The 19122-nt window shown below is 41.6% G+C and overlaps 1 protein-coding gene across 1 annotated transcript; it reads left to right on the top strand.

Annotated features, from left to right (window-relative positions):
* The first annotated feature begins 16349 nt into the window (after nt 1-16349).
* On the top strand, nt 16350-18884 carry ghrh (growth hormone releasing hormone). Its single transcript, XM_085455738.1, has 6 exons — nt 16350-16416; nt 16640-16727; nt 17400-17504; nt 18318-18422; nt 18530-18655; nt 18752-18884. The coding sequence occupies exons 2-6, from the start codon at nt 16651-16653 to the stop codon at nt 18762-18764; spliced, it is 426 nt and encodes a 141-aa protein (XP_085311864.1). The 5' UTR covers nt 16350-16416; nt 16640-16650; the 3' UTR covers nt 18765-18884.
* Nucleotides 18885-19122: the final 238 nt, after the last annotated feature.

Raw genomic sequence — 19122 nt, 5'->3', positions numbered from 1 at the left:
CATGTGTGTTTGTGTGTGTGCATAATATGCATACTTTACGTGTTGGATCCAAATCCCACAAGGAATTAAATAAAACAAGAAGACAAACAAAAACAAATATTTCTCTCCCTTCCCAGGTCAGGAATCAGGATGAGGAAGAAATGAGGTCAGATCAGTGCAGGTTTTTGCACTACTGACATAAAGTTTCTGCTGATTAAAAAAAGTATGTCGATATTTCTGAAATACATTTGCAAACAAATAACTTTGAGAACTTGTGTTTTTTCATAAAAGAAAAATCAGAGAGCAGAGCTGGTAAAACAGCTTAGCTCCGCAGGTTACAGGAGATCAGATGCCAAATACTTTTCATGACAGTCTTCGTTACTGCATAAATCTCCCCTTTTATCATTGATCAGTAAATCACTGCATATACATTCATCTAACCGTTATAATTTCATGAGTAAAGATTCTCAGATGACTGAATGGCGGTTTTAGTAAATGTTGAACTTTATTGTGATTTCTATTTTTAGAATCAATTGCACACATTTTGATTTAGTTTTGCAAGCTGCTGATTTCACACAGATCCACTGCCCAAACGTGCCTTTGAGTTTTTCATCATTTAACAAGAATAGGCTCAGGCAATCATTGTGGAATTAGGCTTTGGGAAGGTCTGGGGACAGGTATGATGATGGTGGTGGTTTTAAAGCACTGTGGCACAACAGCTTGACTCAGGGAGATGTTAAAGATGCCCGCTAGGACATCAGTCAGCTGGTCAGCACGGGCTCAGAGCACGCGTCCAGGTATATTGTCTGGTCCAGCAGCTTTGTGTGGGTTGACTTTAGTGAGAGTCCTTCTCACACTGGCCGTGGACAGGGACAGCACTTGGTTGTCTGGCGACGGGGTGGCCCTCTGTAGTCCATCTTGCATCCCATTTAAAGAAGTTCGTGTTCGCACTGCGCTTGGATGTCCTGGCCTCTGAGGTTAAGGTGTACGGCTCCTGGTTGTCAACTGACCAATTTATCATGGCAAAGCCTGTGGTGGACAAAAGATAAGAGGCTGATTATAAAAATGATCCATGCACGCCTTATGACCTACAGCATGTACAGTTAACACAGCTAAATGGCTGTGAAATTGTAAAATTACTTTTGAAATAAAGCTATTCAAAGTCATTTAACTGGGACTATAATAATAGCAATGTTAGTGCTAATGTTTGTTTGCTGGCTAATTAAAATAAGCTGCTAGGTGATGGTACTGTTTCAAGTTCTCTCATTGTTTGACATGTAGGGCAGATATTTTGGTGACACTGAGATCAGCCAGACACTAAACAGCAGTGTAATATCAACGCTAGATTAGATGTTTTCTAATCCGATAAAATGACATTATTCCTGTTTATAGAAGATGTTTGTCGTCTGTTTGTTTGACTGACAGGAACAGGAAATAGTGGTTGGAAATTACTGTTGGTGTTACATGAGGGTAAAGAAGGGCTTTAAGCACCTGGGTAAAAACTGGACCCATGATGAAACACTACAACAAGTACAACATATTCTTCAGTTTTAATATGTGACCATACTGTGCAGACTGCTGATGAGTTACACGGTTACATTTCATTAATCATTGTTAAACTAAAGTGGTAAGCAGTTACTTTATCCTTTCACTTAAAATTTCCAGGAAAAACACTACCTTGGCTACTTTTGTGCTTACATTTGATCTATTCATATTAATGTACAGAATTCACCTGCTTGCTGCTACTACTGCACATTCACCCAATGTGTGTGTGTGTATATGTGTATGTATATATATATATATATATATATATATATATATATATATATATATATACATACATACATACATATATATACATACATATACACACTCAACAAAAATATAAACGCAACACCTTTGTTACTGCTCCCATTCCCCATGGGATGGACGTAGAGACCTAAAATTCATTCCAGATACACAATATAACCATCCCTCCCAAACAGTGGTCACAAATCAGTCCAAATGTGTGGTAGTGGGCACATCTGCTATATTGAGATAATCCATCCCACCTCACAGGTGTGCCACATCAGGATGCTGATCTGACATCATGAGTAGTGCACAGGTGTACCTCAGACTGCCCACAACAAAAGGCCACCCTGGAATGTGCAGTTTTGTCTCACAGCAAAATGCCACAGATGCCACAAGCAATGAGGGAGCGTGCAATTGGCATGCTGACAGCAGGAATGTCAACCAGATCTGTCGCCCGTGCATTGAATGTTCATTTCTCAACCATAAGCCGTCTCCACAGGCGTTTCAGAGAATATGGCAGCACATCCAACCGGCCTCACAACCGCAGACCTTGTGTAACCACACCAGCCCAGGACCTCCACATCCAGCAGGTTCACCTCCAAGATCGTCTGAGACCAGCCACCCAGACAGCTGCTGGAACAATTGGTTTGCACAACCAAACAATTTCTGCACAAACTGTCAGAAACCGTCTCAGGGACGCTCAACTGCATGCCCGTCGTCCTCATCGGGGTCTTGACCTGACTCCAGCTCGTCGCCGTAACAGACTTGTGTGGGCAAATGCTCACATTCGATGGCGTCTGGCACGTTGGAGAGGTGTGCGCTTCACGGATGAATCATGGTTCACATTGTTCAGGGCAGATGGCAGCTGAGAATGTCCCAGTTCTTGCATGGCCAGCATACTCACCGGACATGTCACCCATTGAGCATGTTCGGGATGTGCTTGACCGGCGTATACGACAGCGTGTACCAGTTCCCACGAATATCCAACAACCTCGCACAGCCATTGAAGTGGAGTGGACCAACATTCCACAGGCCACAATTGACAATCTGATAGACTCCATGCGACGATGTGTTGCACTGCATGAGGCAAATGGTGGTCACACCAGATACTGACCGGTTCTGGGTCCCCAGACCCCCAATAGCGCAAAAAACTGCACATTCCAGGGTGGCCTTTTGTTGTGGGCAGTCTGAGGTACACCTGTGCACTACTCATGATGTCAGATCAGCATCCTGATGTGGCACACCTGTGAGGTGGGATGGATTATCTCAATATAGCAGATGTGCCCACTACCACACATTTGGACTGATTTGTGACCACTGTTTGGGAGGGATGGTTATATTGTGTATCTGGAATGAATTTTAGGTCTCTACGTCCATCCCATGGGGAATGGGAGCAGTAACAAAGGTGTTGCGTTTATATTTTTGTTGAGTGTATATATTAGGGGTGCAACAATACACAAAATTCACAGTTCGGTTCGATACTTTGGTGTCACGGTTCGATATTTTTTCGATACAAAAAAATGTTCATGCCTTTTTAATTTGTCATTTATTACATTTTCACGGCACATTCTGCACCACATCTCTGTGCGTTCATCATTTGTTTGAAGCCAGCTCACCTCCTGCAACTACTTTTCCGAGAATACGTGCTTCTTTTGTGGTTCGGACTCCTTCTGACATTTCTTTGGAGGTGGAGGAACATCACAGTAATTGCTTAAAGGAGCTTGCTTCTTCGACATCTTTAAGAGTTCTAAACAAATGTCTGTCCTCCTCCTGAAAATCTTATGTATGTAAACACGCGTTGCAACTTCATATCTTGTGCCCGTTTTTTATTTTGACAGCGAATGCGCACCTGCGGACCACTTATGTGCACCCCTGGTTATTTAGCTCGTCATATTGCAGCCACAGAAATTCTTTTGTCCATGAAACCATAAAGCTGCACTTTCTTTTTGCCTTATAGTCTGATTTGTCATAACTTCTCCGTTTTGTGGTAAGCTTTTCTTTGGCTGTCACTTCTTCACCCTGACCTGTCTTATTTGGCTCAGCAGAACTAAAATATATATCCTGCTGCTTTTACACACGGACTCCGTAAGCTCAGCGATTCTCTGCGCGATCAACCTCTCACATGTTTAAGCTGCGGGAGATTTCACTTGTCATGTTTGCATAGTAAGCTAACGATTGATAAGACGATGTCAGAGGAATTGGTGCGCAAATTATCATCACTCACCAATCAGTGCTGTCGCTCTCTATACACAGTTCGCACAATTGCAAAGTGAAAACAAAAAAACAAGCGCAAATTCAAACGCGATTTCAATATGTCACATATTGACAGTGGCTCACCGATGCCAATGACATAATTAGCCAGCTACATTTCCGAAAGAATGCAAAAGCATTGACATAGATTTTTCCTTCCTAAGATAGGCCTACGGGCAGGGCAGAGAGAGATTTTGGTAGCCCGACTGGAAAAATCGCTAGCCCCGGGACATCGGGCAGGCGATTTTGCGAGCCCTGTATCTGATTGAGGAATCACTCATCTTTGGAAAAGAGAGTTTATTACAGAGAAATGTCTCTTTCCAAAATAAAAGCTATACTATACGCTTCTTCTGGGCTATATTCTCAGCAGCATATTAAACATATCAGGTCCCCATAAGGAGAATCCTGTGCTAACGGCTGTCTAAATGACTCGGCTAAAGTTAGCAGCATGCTGCTTGTTGTTTTCTGCTTCCACTTGTCTTTGCACTAGGATGATGTTGGTGTAAATGTGCAGTCATATTTGTTGTGTTCCCACTAGTGCTGTCAGCGTAAATCTCGTTGAAATGACGTTAACGCCACAACACGGCAAATCTCCGTTAACGAGCTACCGCGGATCGCCCGTGCATGGGGCTGGACGGCCAACACGAGCTAACTGCGCTAACACACTAGCTCCCACCCATGTAATTGAGCATTGTGTGGCACATCCAACATACTGTTTTACTTTAGTCCATGATGCGCTTACCTTCAGGGTCATACGTCACATGAAAACCAAAATAGTTCCAAACGCCAGATCTGAATGAGGGTGGGGAGGTTCAATTTGCCATGTTGCAAGGAGAGCTTAACTTCTGTCTCGCTAGCTAGTTGAGCGCTCAGTGAATCTGCGTTCGACTACTCCGCCTAAGCTGCACTGTCGAGCGCAGATCCACTGAGCGCTCAACACAGACAGCATCGTCAGAAGGAAAGTTGATAAAATAAATAAAAATTTTATTTTGTATTGTTCATACATATGCGTACCGAACCGAAAGCACTGTATCGAACGGTTCAATATCGATACGAGTATCGTTGCACCCCTAAAAAAAAAAAAAAAAAAAATATATATATATATATATATATATATATATATATAATGTTCTTCCTCTACCCCCCCCACCCCCCACCCCCCCGCACATGTCGAGGAGCGTGTCAGGCTACATTTCACTGTGTGTTATACTATATAACTATGCATGTGACAAATACAGGGAGTGCAGAATTATTAGGCAAATGAGTATTTTGTCCACATCATCCTCTTCATGCATGTTGTCTTACTCCAAGCTGTATAGGCTCGAAAGCCTACTACCAATTAAGCATATTAGGTGATGTGCATCTCTGTAATGAGAAGGGGTGTGGTCTAATGACATCAACACCCTATATCAGGTGTGCATAATTATTAGGCAACGTCCTTTCCTTTGGCAAAATGGGTCAAAAGAAGGACTTGACAGGCTCAGAAAAGTCAAAAATAGTGAGATATCTTGCAGAGGGATGCAGCAGTCTCAAAATTGCAAAGCTTCTGAAGCGTGATCATCGAACAATCAAGCGTTTCATTCAAAATAGTCAACAGGGTCGCAAGAAGCGTGTGGAAAAACCAAGGCGCCAAATAACTGCCCATGAACTGAGAAAAGTCAAGTGTGCAGCTGCCAACATGCCACTTGCCACCAGTTTGGCCATATTTCAGAGCTGCAACATCACTGGAGTGCCCAAAAGCACAAGGTGTGCAATACTCAGAGACATGGCCAAGGTAAGAAAGGCTGAAAGACGACCACCACTGAACAAGACACACAAGCTGAAACGTCAAGACTGGGCCAAGAAATATCTCAAGGCTGGTTTTTCTAAGGTTTTATGGACTGATGAAATGAGAGCGAGTCTTGATGGGCCCGTGGCTGGATTGGTAAAGGGCAGAGAGCTCCAGTCTGACTCAGACGCCAGCAAGGTGGAGGTGGAGTACTGGTTTGGGCTGGTATCATCAAAGATGAGCTTGTGGGGCCTTTTCGGGTTGAGGATGGAGTCAAGCTCAACTCCCAGTCCTACTGCCAGTTTCTGGAAGACACCTTCTTCAAGCAGTGGTACAGGAAGAAGTCTGCATCCTTCAAGAAAAACATGATTTTCATGCAGGACAATGCTCCATCACACGCGTCCAAGTACTCCACAGCGTGGCTGCCAAGAAAGGGTATAAAAGAAGAAAAACTAATGACATGGCCTCCTTGTTCAACCCCATTGAGAACCTGTGGTCCATCATCAAATGTGAGATTTACAAGGAGGGAAAACAGTACACCTCTCTGAACAGTGTCTGGGAGGCTGTGGTTGCTGCTGCACGCAATGTTGATGGTGAACAGATCAAAACACTGACAGAATCCATGGATGGCAGGCTTTTGAGTGTCCTTGCAAAGAAAGGTGGCTATATTGGTCGCTGATTTGTTTTTGTTTTGTTTTTGAATGTCAGAAATGTATATTTGTGAATGTGGAGATGTTATATTGGTGTCACTGGTAAAAATAAATAATTGAAATGGGTATATATTTGTTTTTTGTTAAGTTGCCTAATAATTATGCACAGTAATAGTCACCTGCACACACAGATATCCCCCTAAAATAGCTAAAACTAAAAACTACTTCCAAAAACATTCAGCTTTGATATTAATGAGTTTTTTGGGTTCATTGAGAACATGGTTGTTGTTCAATAATAAAATTATTCCTCAGAAATACAACTTGCCTAATAATTCTGCACTCCCTGTAAAGAACCTTGAACCTATGCTGGGTCACTGTAATGCTGCTGCTGGCACCTTGTTTCACACTGAAAATTAGGAAATGTGTCATCAGTTACAAAAAAGCTGATAGGAAAAGAAGGATGGAAAATGCCTGGAATTTAATTACACTTACAAATACTGCTGCCTCCAAACTGCAAGCATCAATAAAATGTTACAGTATTGTTTCTATATCTGTGGATATATCCTTATTGGTAGTTTTCTTGAAACAGAAGATTTCCATCCATCCATCCACTTCCGCTTATCCTTTTTCAGGGTTGCGGGGGTGCTGGAGCCTATCCCAGCTATCATAGGGCGAGAGGCAGGGTACACCCTGGACAGGTCGCCAGTCTGTCACAGGGCTAACACACAGGGACAGACAACCAGTCGCACTCACATTCACTCCCACATTCACACCTATGGACAATTTAGATTTTTCAATTAACCTATCCCCGCAAAGTGGAGAAGATTTCCATTAAAAAGAAAATCTCTGATATCAATTTTGAAGCTAGCGCCCAGCCCTATTGCATGTACTGCAAATATAAAACTGATATATACTTACATCATGAAGCAGTTGATGTCTGGTTTCTGACAAATACAGCAAAGAGGTGCGTTCTCCCCCTCCATACCAGTGTTCTCAGGCACTGGGACATGGTCAGTGTCAGACACTTCACTGTCCTACAACATACAGCACGGACCACATTACAAATCATGTATATGTAGATGTACTAATTATACATGGCTGAATGGATGCAATAACAACATGTTACTTAGCTACTGTAGTTATTTGTTTCCAGCTGTGTGCAGTTGCTCAAGTCTTATTGACAGTATACTGCTTCAAACACCAGTGCCAACATTTTATTTTTTAAATCTTAGTATGATTCTGTACCAAGACTTGTGGCCTGTTGCTCGGTAACTTATTGTCTGACTATATTAACTACAGTTCATAAACATCATTCATTTTCTCCCACTTATTCCATTCAAGGTCTATTCCAGCTGTCATGGGGCAAAAGTACACCCTGGACATGTCGCCAGTCTGTCGGAGGGTTATTAGAGAGACACCAATGCCAACTAACATAGACTGTTTCTTCCTATCCTACGCAAGGCCACCTGGGTTGGCTGGAGGACTGTTTACTTAGCCTGGCAGGGCGAAGGACACTGTCTCAGCTGAACTCTGGACACACACACACACTGATAGACACTCATCCCCCCTCCCTTTCCAAACGCCTGCGATGCTTGTTCCCTCCCAGTGCAGATGCCGCAGACATGCTGCAGGACCGGATGCGCTGTCCACACCGGCTCTCTCTTACCCACCCCTGTTGCTTGTCTTGTGTTTTTATGGTGTATTGACAGTCATGTGCTTTTTGTGCTGGGGTGGGTTTTTTTTCTGTTCTCAAACTGTTCTCCCATTAGGAGCTCAGTCTGAGTGGATTTTTTTTTCTCCTCCTCTCACCTCATGTTATGTATTTTCTTTTTGTTTTTTCCTATCAGCCTACCTCTCTGACATGTCTTCCCAATGTGATGTTTGTGTAAAGTTCGGTCAGAAGGTTCCTTTGTAAGCGCGCATGCGACATTAGTGTGCTGCCTGCTGTAACCCATAATTTCCTTCGGGATTAATAAAGTATTCTGATTCTGATTCTGATACAGTCAAGAGACGCAGAAGGTCCCGGTATGCATCTGGACCGGCGAGGACATCTACGAGCTTCTCTCGCTCCAGAAGCTCCATCTTCAGCCTCTCCGCCATACAGCCTGAGACAAACACACCCATGAACGTACCCTTAATGTGACCTCCATCATCTGATGGAGCATGAGAGATGGTGCATGAGAGCTTACTCACCTAAAATTCCAATTTTCATTGGTGTGTGGGTCTTTAATCGTTTCCTCTTCATAGCTGTTAGTTGTTGCAGTCTATTCCATATTGTTTGCTCAGCCTTTTCTCTGTTAAGAAAAGAGATTAGGTTGCAAAGCTGCCATCACCTAGCACTAGATTTCAAAACTTTTCATGAGTTTGATTTTTGCTCCTACCTTACAGAGCACGTTACCAGAAGAACAACATCTGCCTGCAAGTACACGCACATCTTAAACAAACTGCATTAAAATTACTTCTGCTAGATTCATAAAATAAAACCAGAAGTCAGCTGTACCTCGCTTAGATGAGCTGTGCGCTGATAGCCCTTCTTCTGCAGTATGGATCAGGCTATCTCTGTGTCATTCACATTCATTTGACATCCATAGGTTTCAAAATAAACTGCAACAATAAGCCAAAGAACCCCTTTAGCATCACCACAAACATTCAAAGCTAAGTAAACAAATGGCTTTCACCGACCTTTCCTTGAGTTTCCCATCAACAAGCCTTCAGAGAGATAGTCATGCTTTTCTGAGGGTTCTTCATCTGCAGCACGGCTCCTGTTAGCTGGAAGCCCTTTAACGAAATCCTGAAAACTTGGACCAGATGATAGCCGACTCTTGAACTTGTCTCCTCCGCTTTGTGAGTGTGGACGCTTCATCTCTTTGCTCTTGAATGCTTTGCTTCTTATATTGATTTTTATTGATTTTTATGCTGATTTTTTCCCTTTTTTCCGTGTGAGCTTACCTGCGATAACTTCTGGACACTTGTAGATCATTAGGACTAGAGTGTTCTTAACAGAAACAGCAACATTTTATGGTTACCTTGTCCTCAGCGCTCCGTGTGTCTGTGGCCTAGACACAGCTGAAGCCTGATTACAGCGTCTGGGCACCGAGCAGCCTCAATAGCCTGGTGCTAACCGCTAGGCTAACTAGCAACAAGATGCCTTCCCTCTCCACAGATGACTACCACAGCCTCCTGCAGAAGATTGCAGTACTGGAGACAAAAATTCATCGCTTAGAAGTAAACGTGGAGGTAAATGGACTGTGTGGAAATGAAACAACCTTGCCTTTGATTCAAAACAATGGCGATGAGCAAGCTAGTACACAGCTAAGGAGCACAGATAACATGACCAAGAAAGTAGACTCTGTGCATTATTATAAATCCTCAAGTGATAATCCCCCCTTAGACTGTCTTGGTGCAAAACCAAGACATAAATCATGTCTCCTGGAAGGGGGAGGACGTATCACAGGCAGGGCACAGCGAGCTGAAATCTCTGAAACCGACTGGCCTTCACTTCCTACGAGACAGAGAAGCTCTTCTACCCCTATATACGGGAGGAAACAGGACTGGACAACCGTGAATAGGAAGGTTAACAACAAACCTCCAAAACAACTGAATGTGAAACTGCAGAACAGATTTGCTCCACTATCAAAGGACCCTGGATCTATATCGGACAACCATCCATCTAAAAGCAGCGAAATAAGGTCTGAAAATCTGTTGAAAAGTGAAAGGCCACAGGGAAAGCTAAAGGCTAGGCCTGAAACTCTGATTGTGGGTGACTCTGCCGTAAAGGATGTACAAAGCATGTGCGGTAAGAACACTAAAGTCCTCTGCTTTCCTAAGGATATGGTCAACAACCTGAAGGAGAGAATTCTTCAAATTGCAGATGAATATCCAACTGTGACAAACATTGTTCTGCATACAGGGTCAAACGATGTGTCCAAACAACAGTTGGAGGTTCTGAAACGGGACTTTACTGGATTACTAAATACTGTAAACTCTCTGAATGCAGCTGTATTCATCAGTGGACCTGTCAGAGGAGGAGACGAGAGATTCAGCAGGTTATTTACACTGAATAAATGGCTTATATCAGCATGTGCTGACCACTCAGTGCATTTTATCGACAACTTTAATATTTTTTGGGAACGCAGGCATCTGTTCAAAGCAAATGGATTTAATTTTAACAAGTCAGGGGTGAAACTGTTCACCTCCAACTTGTTTTATTCCATACGTCATCCATCCGTGCTTGGTGCCAAGGCTGAGATAAACGAGGAGTTATCTCATAAAGAGGAACAAACAGTACTCCAAGAACAGACAAAGCCCAGCAGAAACCTTGAGGAGGAGCTCCATTTGCCCCCACCCGGGAAGAGCCTCAGAAAGGAGAGACATCTAAGGCAAGAAGAGGGGTCCCTATTTGCCTCCAACTCTCTCAACAACACCAACGACCAGGACAAGGGACCACGACCTTCCCCAGTCCCCCAAACCCCTGACAGGCCATCACCCTCCTCCCCCTCCCTTTCTCCCTCCTCCCCACACCTGAAATTCACTGAGGAGATGATGGAGCGGGTCAATGCTGGGCTCAGATCTACCCCCCGTCCCAATCCCTTTTTGTCCCCCATAAACCCCCCACCAGAGCGGCCAAAGGTTCGCCATCGAGCCCCACCCTCAACAGAGCAATCGAAGTCACATTGCCCAGCCTCGCCCCCCTTAGTTCCTCTTCATGCCCTGTCTCCGCAGTCTGATGCGTGATGTGTGAAGGGTCCGGGCTGTGAGGATTATGGCAGTGGTGACTTTTCCCAGGAGAAGCTGGGACCCTGTTTACTAGAAGGTTTTAAAATTTCTGTACTTTTAGGTGACAGGAGACATGTGGCCTGGTCAAAACACAGAGAGCTGCACTCTAAAAGATCTTTAAACATAGTAAACATACCTTGTGTGCCACAGACTGCTCCCAAACACGAGGGGACAAGTAATACCTCTAAAACACTTAAGTTGGCTTTATTAAACATTAGATCTCTAGCTGGGAAAACATTTTTAATTAATGATTTAATCACTGAGCACAGCCTTGATTTTATGTTTTTAACTGAAACTTGGTTGGACCAAAGTAACAGTGGAGCTGTTCTCATCGAGACGACCCCTCCTAACTACAGTTTTATCAGTGAGGTCAGGGCGAGCAGGAGAGGAGGAGGGGTTGCTGTCTTATTTAATGAATCATTTCAATGTAAGCAGCTATCTCCTGGAAGTTTTCAGTCTTTTGAATATGTGGCTTTACAGCTGAAGGCCCCATCCAAAGTTGTGTTTCTTAATGTTTACAGGCCTCCCAAATACTGCACAGACTTTTTTAATGACCTCATTGAACTGCTGTCTGTGATCTGTGTTGATTTTGACTGTGTAATTATTGCTGGGGATTTTAACATTCATGTGGACAACCCTCAGGACAAAGGGACTAAAGACCTGAGTAACACTCTGGGCAACTTTGGGCTGACTCAGCATGTAACAGAGGCCACACATAATAGAGGACACACTCTTGACCTACTGATCTCCAAAGGCCTGAGCATTTCAAAGGTTACTGTGTCTGATGTGGGCGTGTCTGATCATTACTGTGTTTTCTTTGAAAGTAAAATCTCAGCCCACATAAATATATCAACAACAGTGATCACAAAACGGTGTATAACAGAACACAGTAGTGCAATTTTTAACCAGGTCTTCCCATTAACACCTGATCTGTCCAGAGGGTCAGTCAATGAGCTCGTCAATAGCTTCAATGCTAACATGTTAAATGTAATGGACACTATTGCTCCCATTAAGGTGAAGGTTATCTCTGGAAGGAAAAAGTCTCCATGGAGAAACTCCACACTGGTGAAAAATGAAAAAAGAGAGTGTAGGAAAGCTGAGCGCAGATGGAGAAAAACAAACCTCCAGGTTCATTATGACATTTATAAAGAGAAACTTCACAATTATAATTTACAACTGAGGAATGCAAGGAGGTCCTACTTCTCTGACATCATCACTAAAAACAGCCATAATGCTCGGGTCTTATTTTCTACAGTTGACAGGCTAACAAACCCTCCTGTGTCAGTGGCAGCTGAACTTCATTCGACCATGGCCTGCAATGACTTTGCCAAATTCTTCACTGCAAAAATCCAAAAAATTAGACAAGCAATTGGTACATCAACAGCAGATCCAGGATATGTACTGTGTCCACCAAAAAACTGTTTAAACACCATGAAACAGTTTCAACCTATTAACAGCAAAGACCTGGAGGACATCTTAGGTAAACTGAACTCCTCCTCCTGCTGTTTAGATGTCCTGCCAACAAGTTTTTTCAAAAAGGTCTCAAAGACTTTAGAGTCAGACCTGTTACAGATCGTCAACTTTTCTTTATTATCAGGTGTGTTTCCAGAATCACTAAAAACTGCTGTAATCAAACCTATACTGAAAAAGGACAATCTTGACAAGACACAAATGAACAACTACAGGCCGATCTCAAATCTCCCGTTTTTAAGTAAGATCATTGAAAAAGCAGTTTCTCAACAGCTCAGTTACTTCTTAAAACAGAATAATTGCTACGATGCCTTCCAGTCAGGTTTTAGACAGAACCACAGCACTGAAACCGCTCTGACAAAAGTGTTTAATGACATATGTCTGAATACAGACAGTGGAAAAATGTCAGTCCTAGTTTTACTGGATCTCAGTGCAGCATTTGATACAGTTGACCACAACATATTACTCAAACGACTGGAGAACTGGGCAGGTCTTTCAGGAACTGTACTAAACTGGTTCAAAACATACTTAGAAAACAGGAAATACTTTGTATCAATAGGTAACTTCACATCTGAGCAGACAAGTATCACATGTGGAGTTCCCCAAGGTTCCATCTTGGGACCCCCTCTGTTTAACATTTACATGCTCCCACTGGCACAGATTATAAACAACAACAAAATAAACTATCATAGCTATGCAGATGACCAGAGATGGGCAGTAACGCGTTACTTGTAACGCGTTACTGTAATCTGATTACTTTTTTCAAGTAACGAGTAAAGTAAGGGATTACTATTGCAAAATCGGTAATTAGATTACCGTTACTTTCCCGTAGGAACGCTGCGTTACCGCGTTACTAAAACCGTGATTTTTTTTTGCGAGAATGTCTCATGACAGTGACATAAGCAAGTGCGACGTTGGTGACAGCAGCTGTGTGCAGATCAACAATGGATAATATATCGAGTGCGGGAGAGAGTATGAGCGTGCAGCGTTTAAAGTGTGGAAGTACTGACCTTACTTTGAGTTTGATTCCATAAAAAGTGACAAAAACATTAGCGTCCATCGTGCGTGGGAAGAAAACTTCTTTTTACAGCGAAAGCACCGAGTAGCTACGACGTGATGGGAAACTCACAGAGACACTCGCGCGGATTCTTCAACTGACCTCAGCACACCTACACCAGGGTAACCCTCCGCCTACCCTGCTCCTGCTTTACAGGTGAAAATAGAGCAAAAGGACCGCTGAGTCTTTGACTTTATTTATTTTCTGCTGTGTTTTACTTGCATCTGTTTGAAAGAGTGAGTGAAAACACAAAAAATATTTTATTTTATGTGCTGGAATGTGTAGAAAATAGGTTTAAATGTTAAACTAATTTATTCAAGTCAGAGAATGTTGCATATAATTAAATGTTTTGCTTGATGCATAAAGTTAAAAGATTAAAACTGATAAAACAAGTTAAAAAAAGAGACTTTTCCATTTGATTACATTTTGTATGATGGATTATGTAGAAAAAGTAGAATTGGGCTGAAAGATCTATCACTTTATCACCTCTTCAGGTTGTAAATCGTGTTTTTAAAAAGTAACTAAGTAACTAAGTAATTAATTACTTTTGAAAATAAGTAATCAGTAAAGTAACGGGATTACTTTTTGGGGGGAGTAATCAGTAATTAGTTACTGATTACTTTTTTCAAGTAACTTGACCAACACTGCAGATGACACACAAATATATATCACAATGTCACCAGGAGACCGAGGCCCTGTACAGGCTCTTGGTAAATGCATTGAGGAAATTAATGACTGGTTGTGCCACAATTTTCTCCAGCTAAACAAAAACAAAACTGAGGTAATAGTCTTTGGCGCCAAAGAAAAACGATTACAGGTCACCAGAGAACTTCAGTCTATACACCTAAAAACCACAAACCAGGCGAGAAATTTGGGTGTAGTGATGGATGCAGACCTAAACTTAGAAAAACACATTAAGACAATAACAAAATCAGCTTACTATCACCTCAAGAATATATCAAGGATAAAAGATCTGATGTCTCAACAGGACCTGGAAAAACTAGTCCATGCATTCATCTTTAGTAGGCTTGATTACTGTAACAGCATCTTTACAGGTCTACCTAAAAAATCAGTCAGACAACTACAGCTCATTCAGAACTCTGCTGCTCGAGTCCTCACTAAGACCAAAAAAGTGGACCACATCAGTCCAGCTCTGAGGTCCTTACACTGGCTGCCTGTCCGTCAGAGGATAGACTTTAAAGTTCTGATGCTGGCCTATAAAGCTCTGAATGGTTTAGGACCAAAATACATCAATGACCTGCTGACCCAGTATGAACCATCCAGATCCCTCAGGTCATCTGGATCCGGTCTTTTATCAGTTCCCAGAGTCAGAACCAGACACGGAGAAGCTGCATTCAGCTTTTATGCTCCTTATATCTGGAACAAACTCCCAGAAAGCCTCAGATCAGCTGAAACACTCAGTTTATTTAAATCCAGGTTGAAGACTCACCTGTTCTCAGCTGCATTTGAATAAAGCACCAAATCCACACTTTAAGCTTAAATTTCAAAACTTACATTTAACTACTGATTTTATCTACTGTTCTGATTTTATCTGTTTTGATTTTATATACTGTTGTTTGTTTGTTTGTTAATTAGTTAGTTAGTTTATTTGCTTGTTTTAATCAATTTTAAATCATGCTTTTTATTTGTTCTTGTTTCTAATGTCTCTGTAAAGCACTTTGAATCACCTTGTTGTTGAATTGTGCTATACAAATAAACTTGCCTTGCCTTGCCTAATGAAACCCGGAAAAACGTTTCACTCTTGTGAAGTGTTGCTACATACTAGTAAGTTTGTTTCAAACATAGAGGAAGCTCGAAAAGAGGTAAATAGTTTTTATCTTTAAGTCAATTCAGGCGCTTATCCAGTGTGTTAATAAGGTAATTAAATGTCAGACTACAATCCTCGAGAAGTCCGTAATGTCCGTTAGACAAAAATGTCACTGTACGTCCATCTTCACGGTCCGTCGTCATAATCTCCTTAGTCTAAACTATGGTTCCGTATGTGCGACAAAGCTTTGAAGGGAACTTTAACATTTACAGAATCGGGTTATTGATGGTGAGAGACGGATTTATGTCGTTGGGTTATTGTCCAAAACTCAGCTGAGGTCGAGATGAGAGTGGCGCATGAAAAAAAAAACGTTAATGGTTTTTGTTTGTTTATTCGTTTGCTTGTTTTATTATTTACATTAATCGAGGTCTTGATCTTATAAAAATATTCAATATTGTTGCATACCGACGTAAAGTATTAATATCAGGCCATAAGAACAAAACATTGTTCATACTTATCATGTAAATATGAAATCCTGCCAAAACAGTTTCAGACAGATGCTTTTAAATAAAGTTTTTGTTTTTGTTTTTTAAAGAAGAAGAACAAACGGTGACGAGAGAAAGCAACTTCTCATATGAATAAGTGAATATGCCCCCAATCCGCATCCCGGACGCACACACAGACAGAGAGAGAGAGAGAGAGAGAGAGAGAATCATGTGTGATGTAGGCGTGACTGGAGCCACAGGTTCAGTATAAAGTGAGCATGAACTCTGGGATGAGAAACAGTACTGTTCCAGTGTTTTCTTTTGTTCGTTCTTTCCTGGAAGTGAGACATCATGAGAGTGGAAGGTGCGGAATAAAACTGCAGAGGCACTCAGGATTCTTACCAAGAAAAAAAAAAATCAAGGTAACTTAGAAAAAACACTCTGAATTTGATATCCATGTTTGTATAAATGTATTATTTATTCTTAAAATCATGATATTTCCTGTCACGTTATACATCTCTGCCTGCCTCAACTTCAGTTCCTTGTGCAGAGCGATGAGGCTGGTCTGGGAAACTGTGGTTTCAGCGTTTTTTCTAATGTAATTTCTACTCCTGTCATTTGTTCTGGCTATCCACTCTTCTCCAGGACTAGCTGTGATGATGGAGAAAGCTGCACTGCTGCTTTGCTGCCTGATCATGACTTTGTCAGGCTCCCCACTCTACCCATCCATTAGGTAAGTCCTGACAAAATCACTCAAATTCATTAGGTGTTGTTCATTTCCATTTTTACTGAGGTTTAGGCATATTTTGAAAGTTACGTAAACCCTTTGCTTAGTTCAGCTGTTCAGCTTTGGGAATGCCGATCAATGACAGCATTGGATGATTACACAAAGGGAACATTTTTTGTAAACTCATGGCAAATCACACCAATATGCACTATATATGCATCATTTAGCTAAAATGTTTGGAAACCTTACCAAGTGACATAGAAAATTTTCTTAATATTCAAAATCTGAATGAAACATTAAATATAACATATTTGATCTCTGTCAGGATTAGAAAAATGGTCGTGTCGAAGCTCATCTAACAGTTGACTCTTTACTTTACATGTCATAGCTGTGTCCTCTGTACTTCTGCTAAAAAGGGTCAAGAAGTCTGGATTAGTCACCGCGTTATGTTTACGAGGCATCATCGTCACAGTGTCGTGTACCAAAGCTGCAGATGTAATTTTTCACGCGCTAAAGCATTTTGCAGACTGATGATATTTTCTTTTCTTTTAAATCTGTCATCTTTACAAAGATTCTGCACTACTATGAAATCATCGTTCTTGCTAGATAAAGGGCTATGTTTGAATAATGGCATTTAAGATGTTCTGCATTCATATAGTTCATGGGGATGTTTCTCAGGTTCGGCCAGAGGGATACATCTATCCTGATGACATCTTCACTAAAGAATCCAGCAGAGCAGCAGGAGGAAGACGCACGTCCTCCCAGGGAGCCAGCAGAGTTGCGGTCCGTATGTTAATATGGTCTGAGTGGCTGATGTAAAATATGGCTCAAAGGCTCAGCTAATGAAACGTCCCAGTCAGAGTGGATCATTTACACATTTTTTAATGGGGATTCTTGATTTATTAGAAGGTACATCATTTTCGAAGATATGTCAAAAAAAATACACACAGCTGAATACAATGCAAGCAAACATTGGACTACAGATAGTCTATGCTGGACCTAAATCTTTATATTTTGACCTTTTAGATATGGAGCTACATTTTATTAAAATAGTGCACAAAGTTTTCATTTATGAATTAATTATGAAATGTGGCTAAGATCGATCCACCCCATAATACAGCCCGTGCTGCAAATATAACATATTTCTAATGTAAGATGGGGAAATATTGTTTTTCTACAATATTATGATTTCATTGCACATTACTTAAAATGGATTGTGCAGTGAACATGCACTTGTCATTACAGTATATTTTTTGGTTTCCTGTAAAAACTTCACTTGTTAATTTCTTATTTTGGTGTACTTACCTTTAAATATTTATAGGTAACCATGACTACATTGTAATTTCAAAGCAAATATGTTGAAATTCCATTTGATTACAGGGTACTTACACCTTTAGTTGCAGGCCGTATTTTAAAGTTTTACTAAATGTGTCTTAATACTTCGAACTTTAGTGTGGATGCATAAAAAGATGTGAGCAAATTGTAAATCGACCGCTGGCCAGCTCCCAGATAAATCCTGCCGCTGCACTGCAGTTTACTTTATTTTCTGCTTACACTGACTGAACTGATGCAAACTGTCCCCATTTCTGATTCCAGCTTAGGGCGCCACGCTGATGCCATCTTTACAAACAGCTACAGGAAAGTACTGGGCCAAATCTCTGCCAGAAAGTTCCTTCAGACAATCATGGGCAAACGGCTGGGGTAGGTAACACAAGTGGACTGAAATCGCTCCAATGTGTGTGGGTTACCAGTACAAATAGCCAGTGAAAGAGGAATTATTGTGGGGTTTGTTTGTTTTTTCCCCACAGGGATGGAAGTGAGAGCTACATGAAACGTCAGTCAGATATCTATGAGGGGACATACAAGGAAGACCTCACAGCCATCCAGAGAAATCAGAGATACAGGGGGGTGCACGGGAATGTCCTGAGACACAGGTATACACGTCTCCAATCTTTACAAAGCCTAAACATTCAGAATTTGGCTTTTCCCACAACTGCAGATTCACTAAACTGAATCTTTTCTCTTTACAGACTGCTGAGTTGAGGAGGAAAGCTTTATCATCACATTTTTTTTAACCATCTTTTATTTGTTTGAGGGTGTCCTTTAAAGAAAAGAAAAGAAATCATCTTATATATTCACATTAAAAGTTGTGAGGAAATCCTACAGCCTAGCTTATCATTGTGTGTATGTATGTGTATGTGTGTGTGTGTGTGTGTGTGTGTGTGTGTGTGTGTGTGTGTGTGTGTGTGTGTGTGTGGGCGAGGGGGGGTTGGGTTATTCAAACACCCAAATCAAACTATGTGACCAGATTTCATTAAAAAACCCTTTAGTGGCTTTCTGATTGTGTATCTTTCTGATTGTGTATCTTATGTGAGGATTGTCTCAAGAATGTGTCTTCAGG

This window comes from Copadichromis virginalis, linkage group LG5, assembly GCF_057382275.1.
Source record: "Copadichromis virginalis isolate Kocher_CV1m ecotype Utaka linkage group LG5, C_Virginalis_male_GT1.1, whole genome shotgun sequence".
In the NCBI taxonomy this organism is placed as follows: domain Eukaryota; kingdom Metazoa; phylum Chordata; class Actinopteri; order Cichliformes; family Cichlidae; genus Copadichromis; species Copadichromis virginalis.
This window is presented reverse-complemented; position numbering and strand designations above follow the sequence as displayed.

Bases quoted from the DNA above. Each gene is read 5' to 3' on its own strand.
- ghrh (XM_085455738.1), top strand. From the start codon at position 16,651: ATGATGGAGAAAGCTGCACTGCTGCTTTGCTGCCTGATCATGACTTTG. The intron at 16,728-17,399 runs GTAAGTCCTGAC...GATGTTTCTCAG, and splicing joins CCACTCTACCCATCCATTAG to GTTCGGCCAGAGGGATACAT. The intron at 18,423-18,529 runs GTAGGTAACACA...TTTTCCCCACAG, and splicing joins ATCATGGGCAAACGGCTGGG to GGATGGAAGTGAGAGCTACA.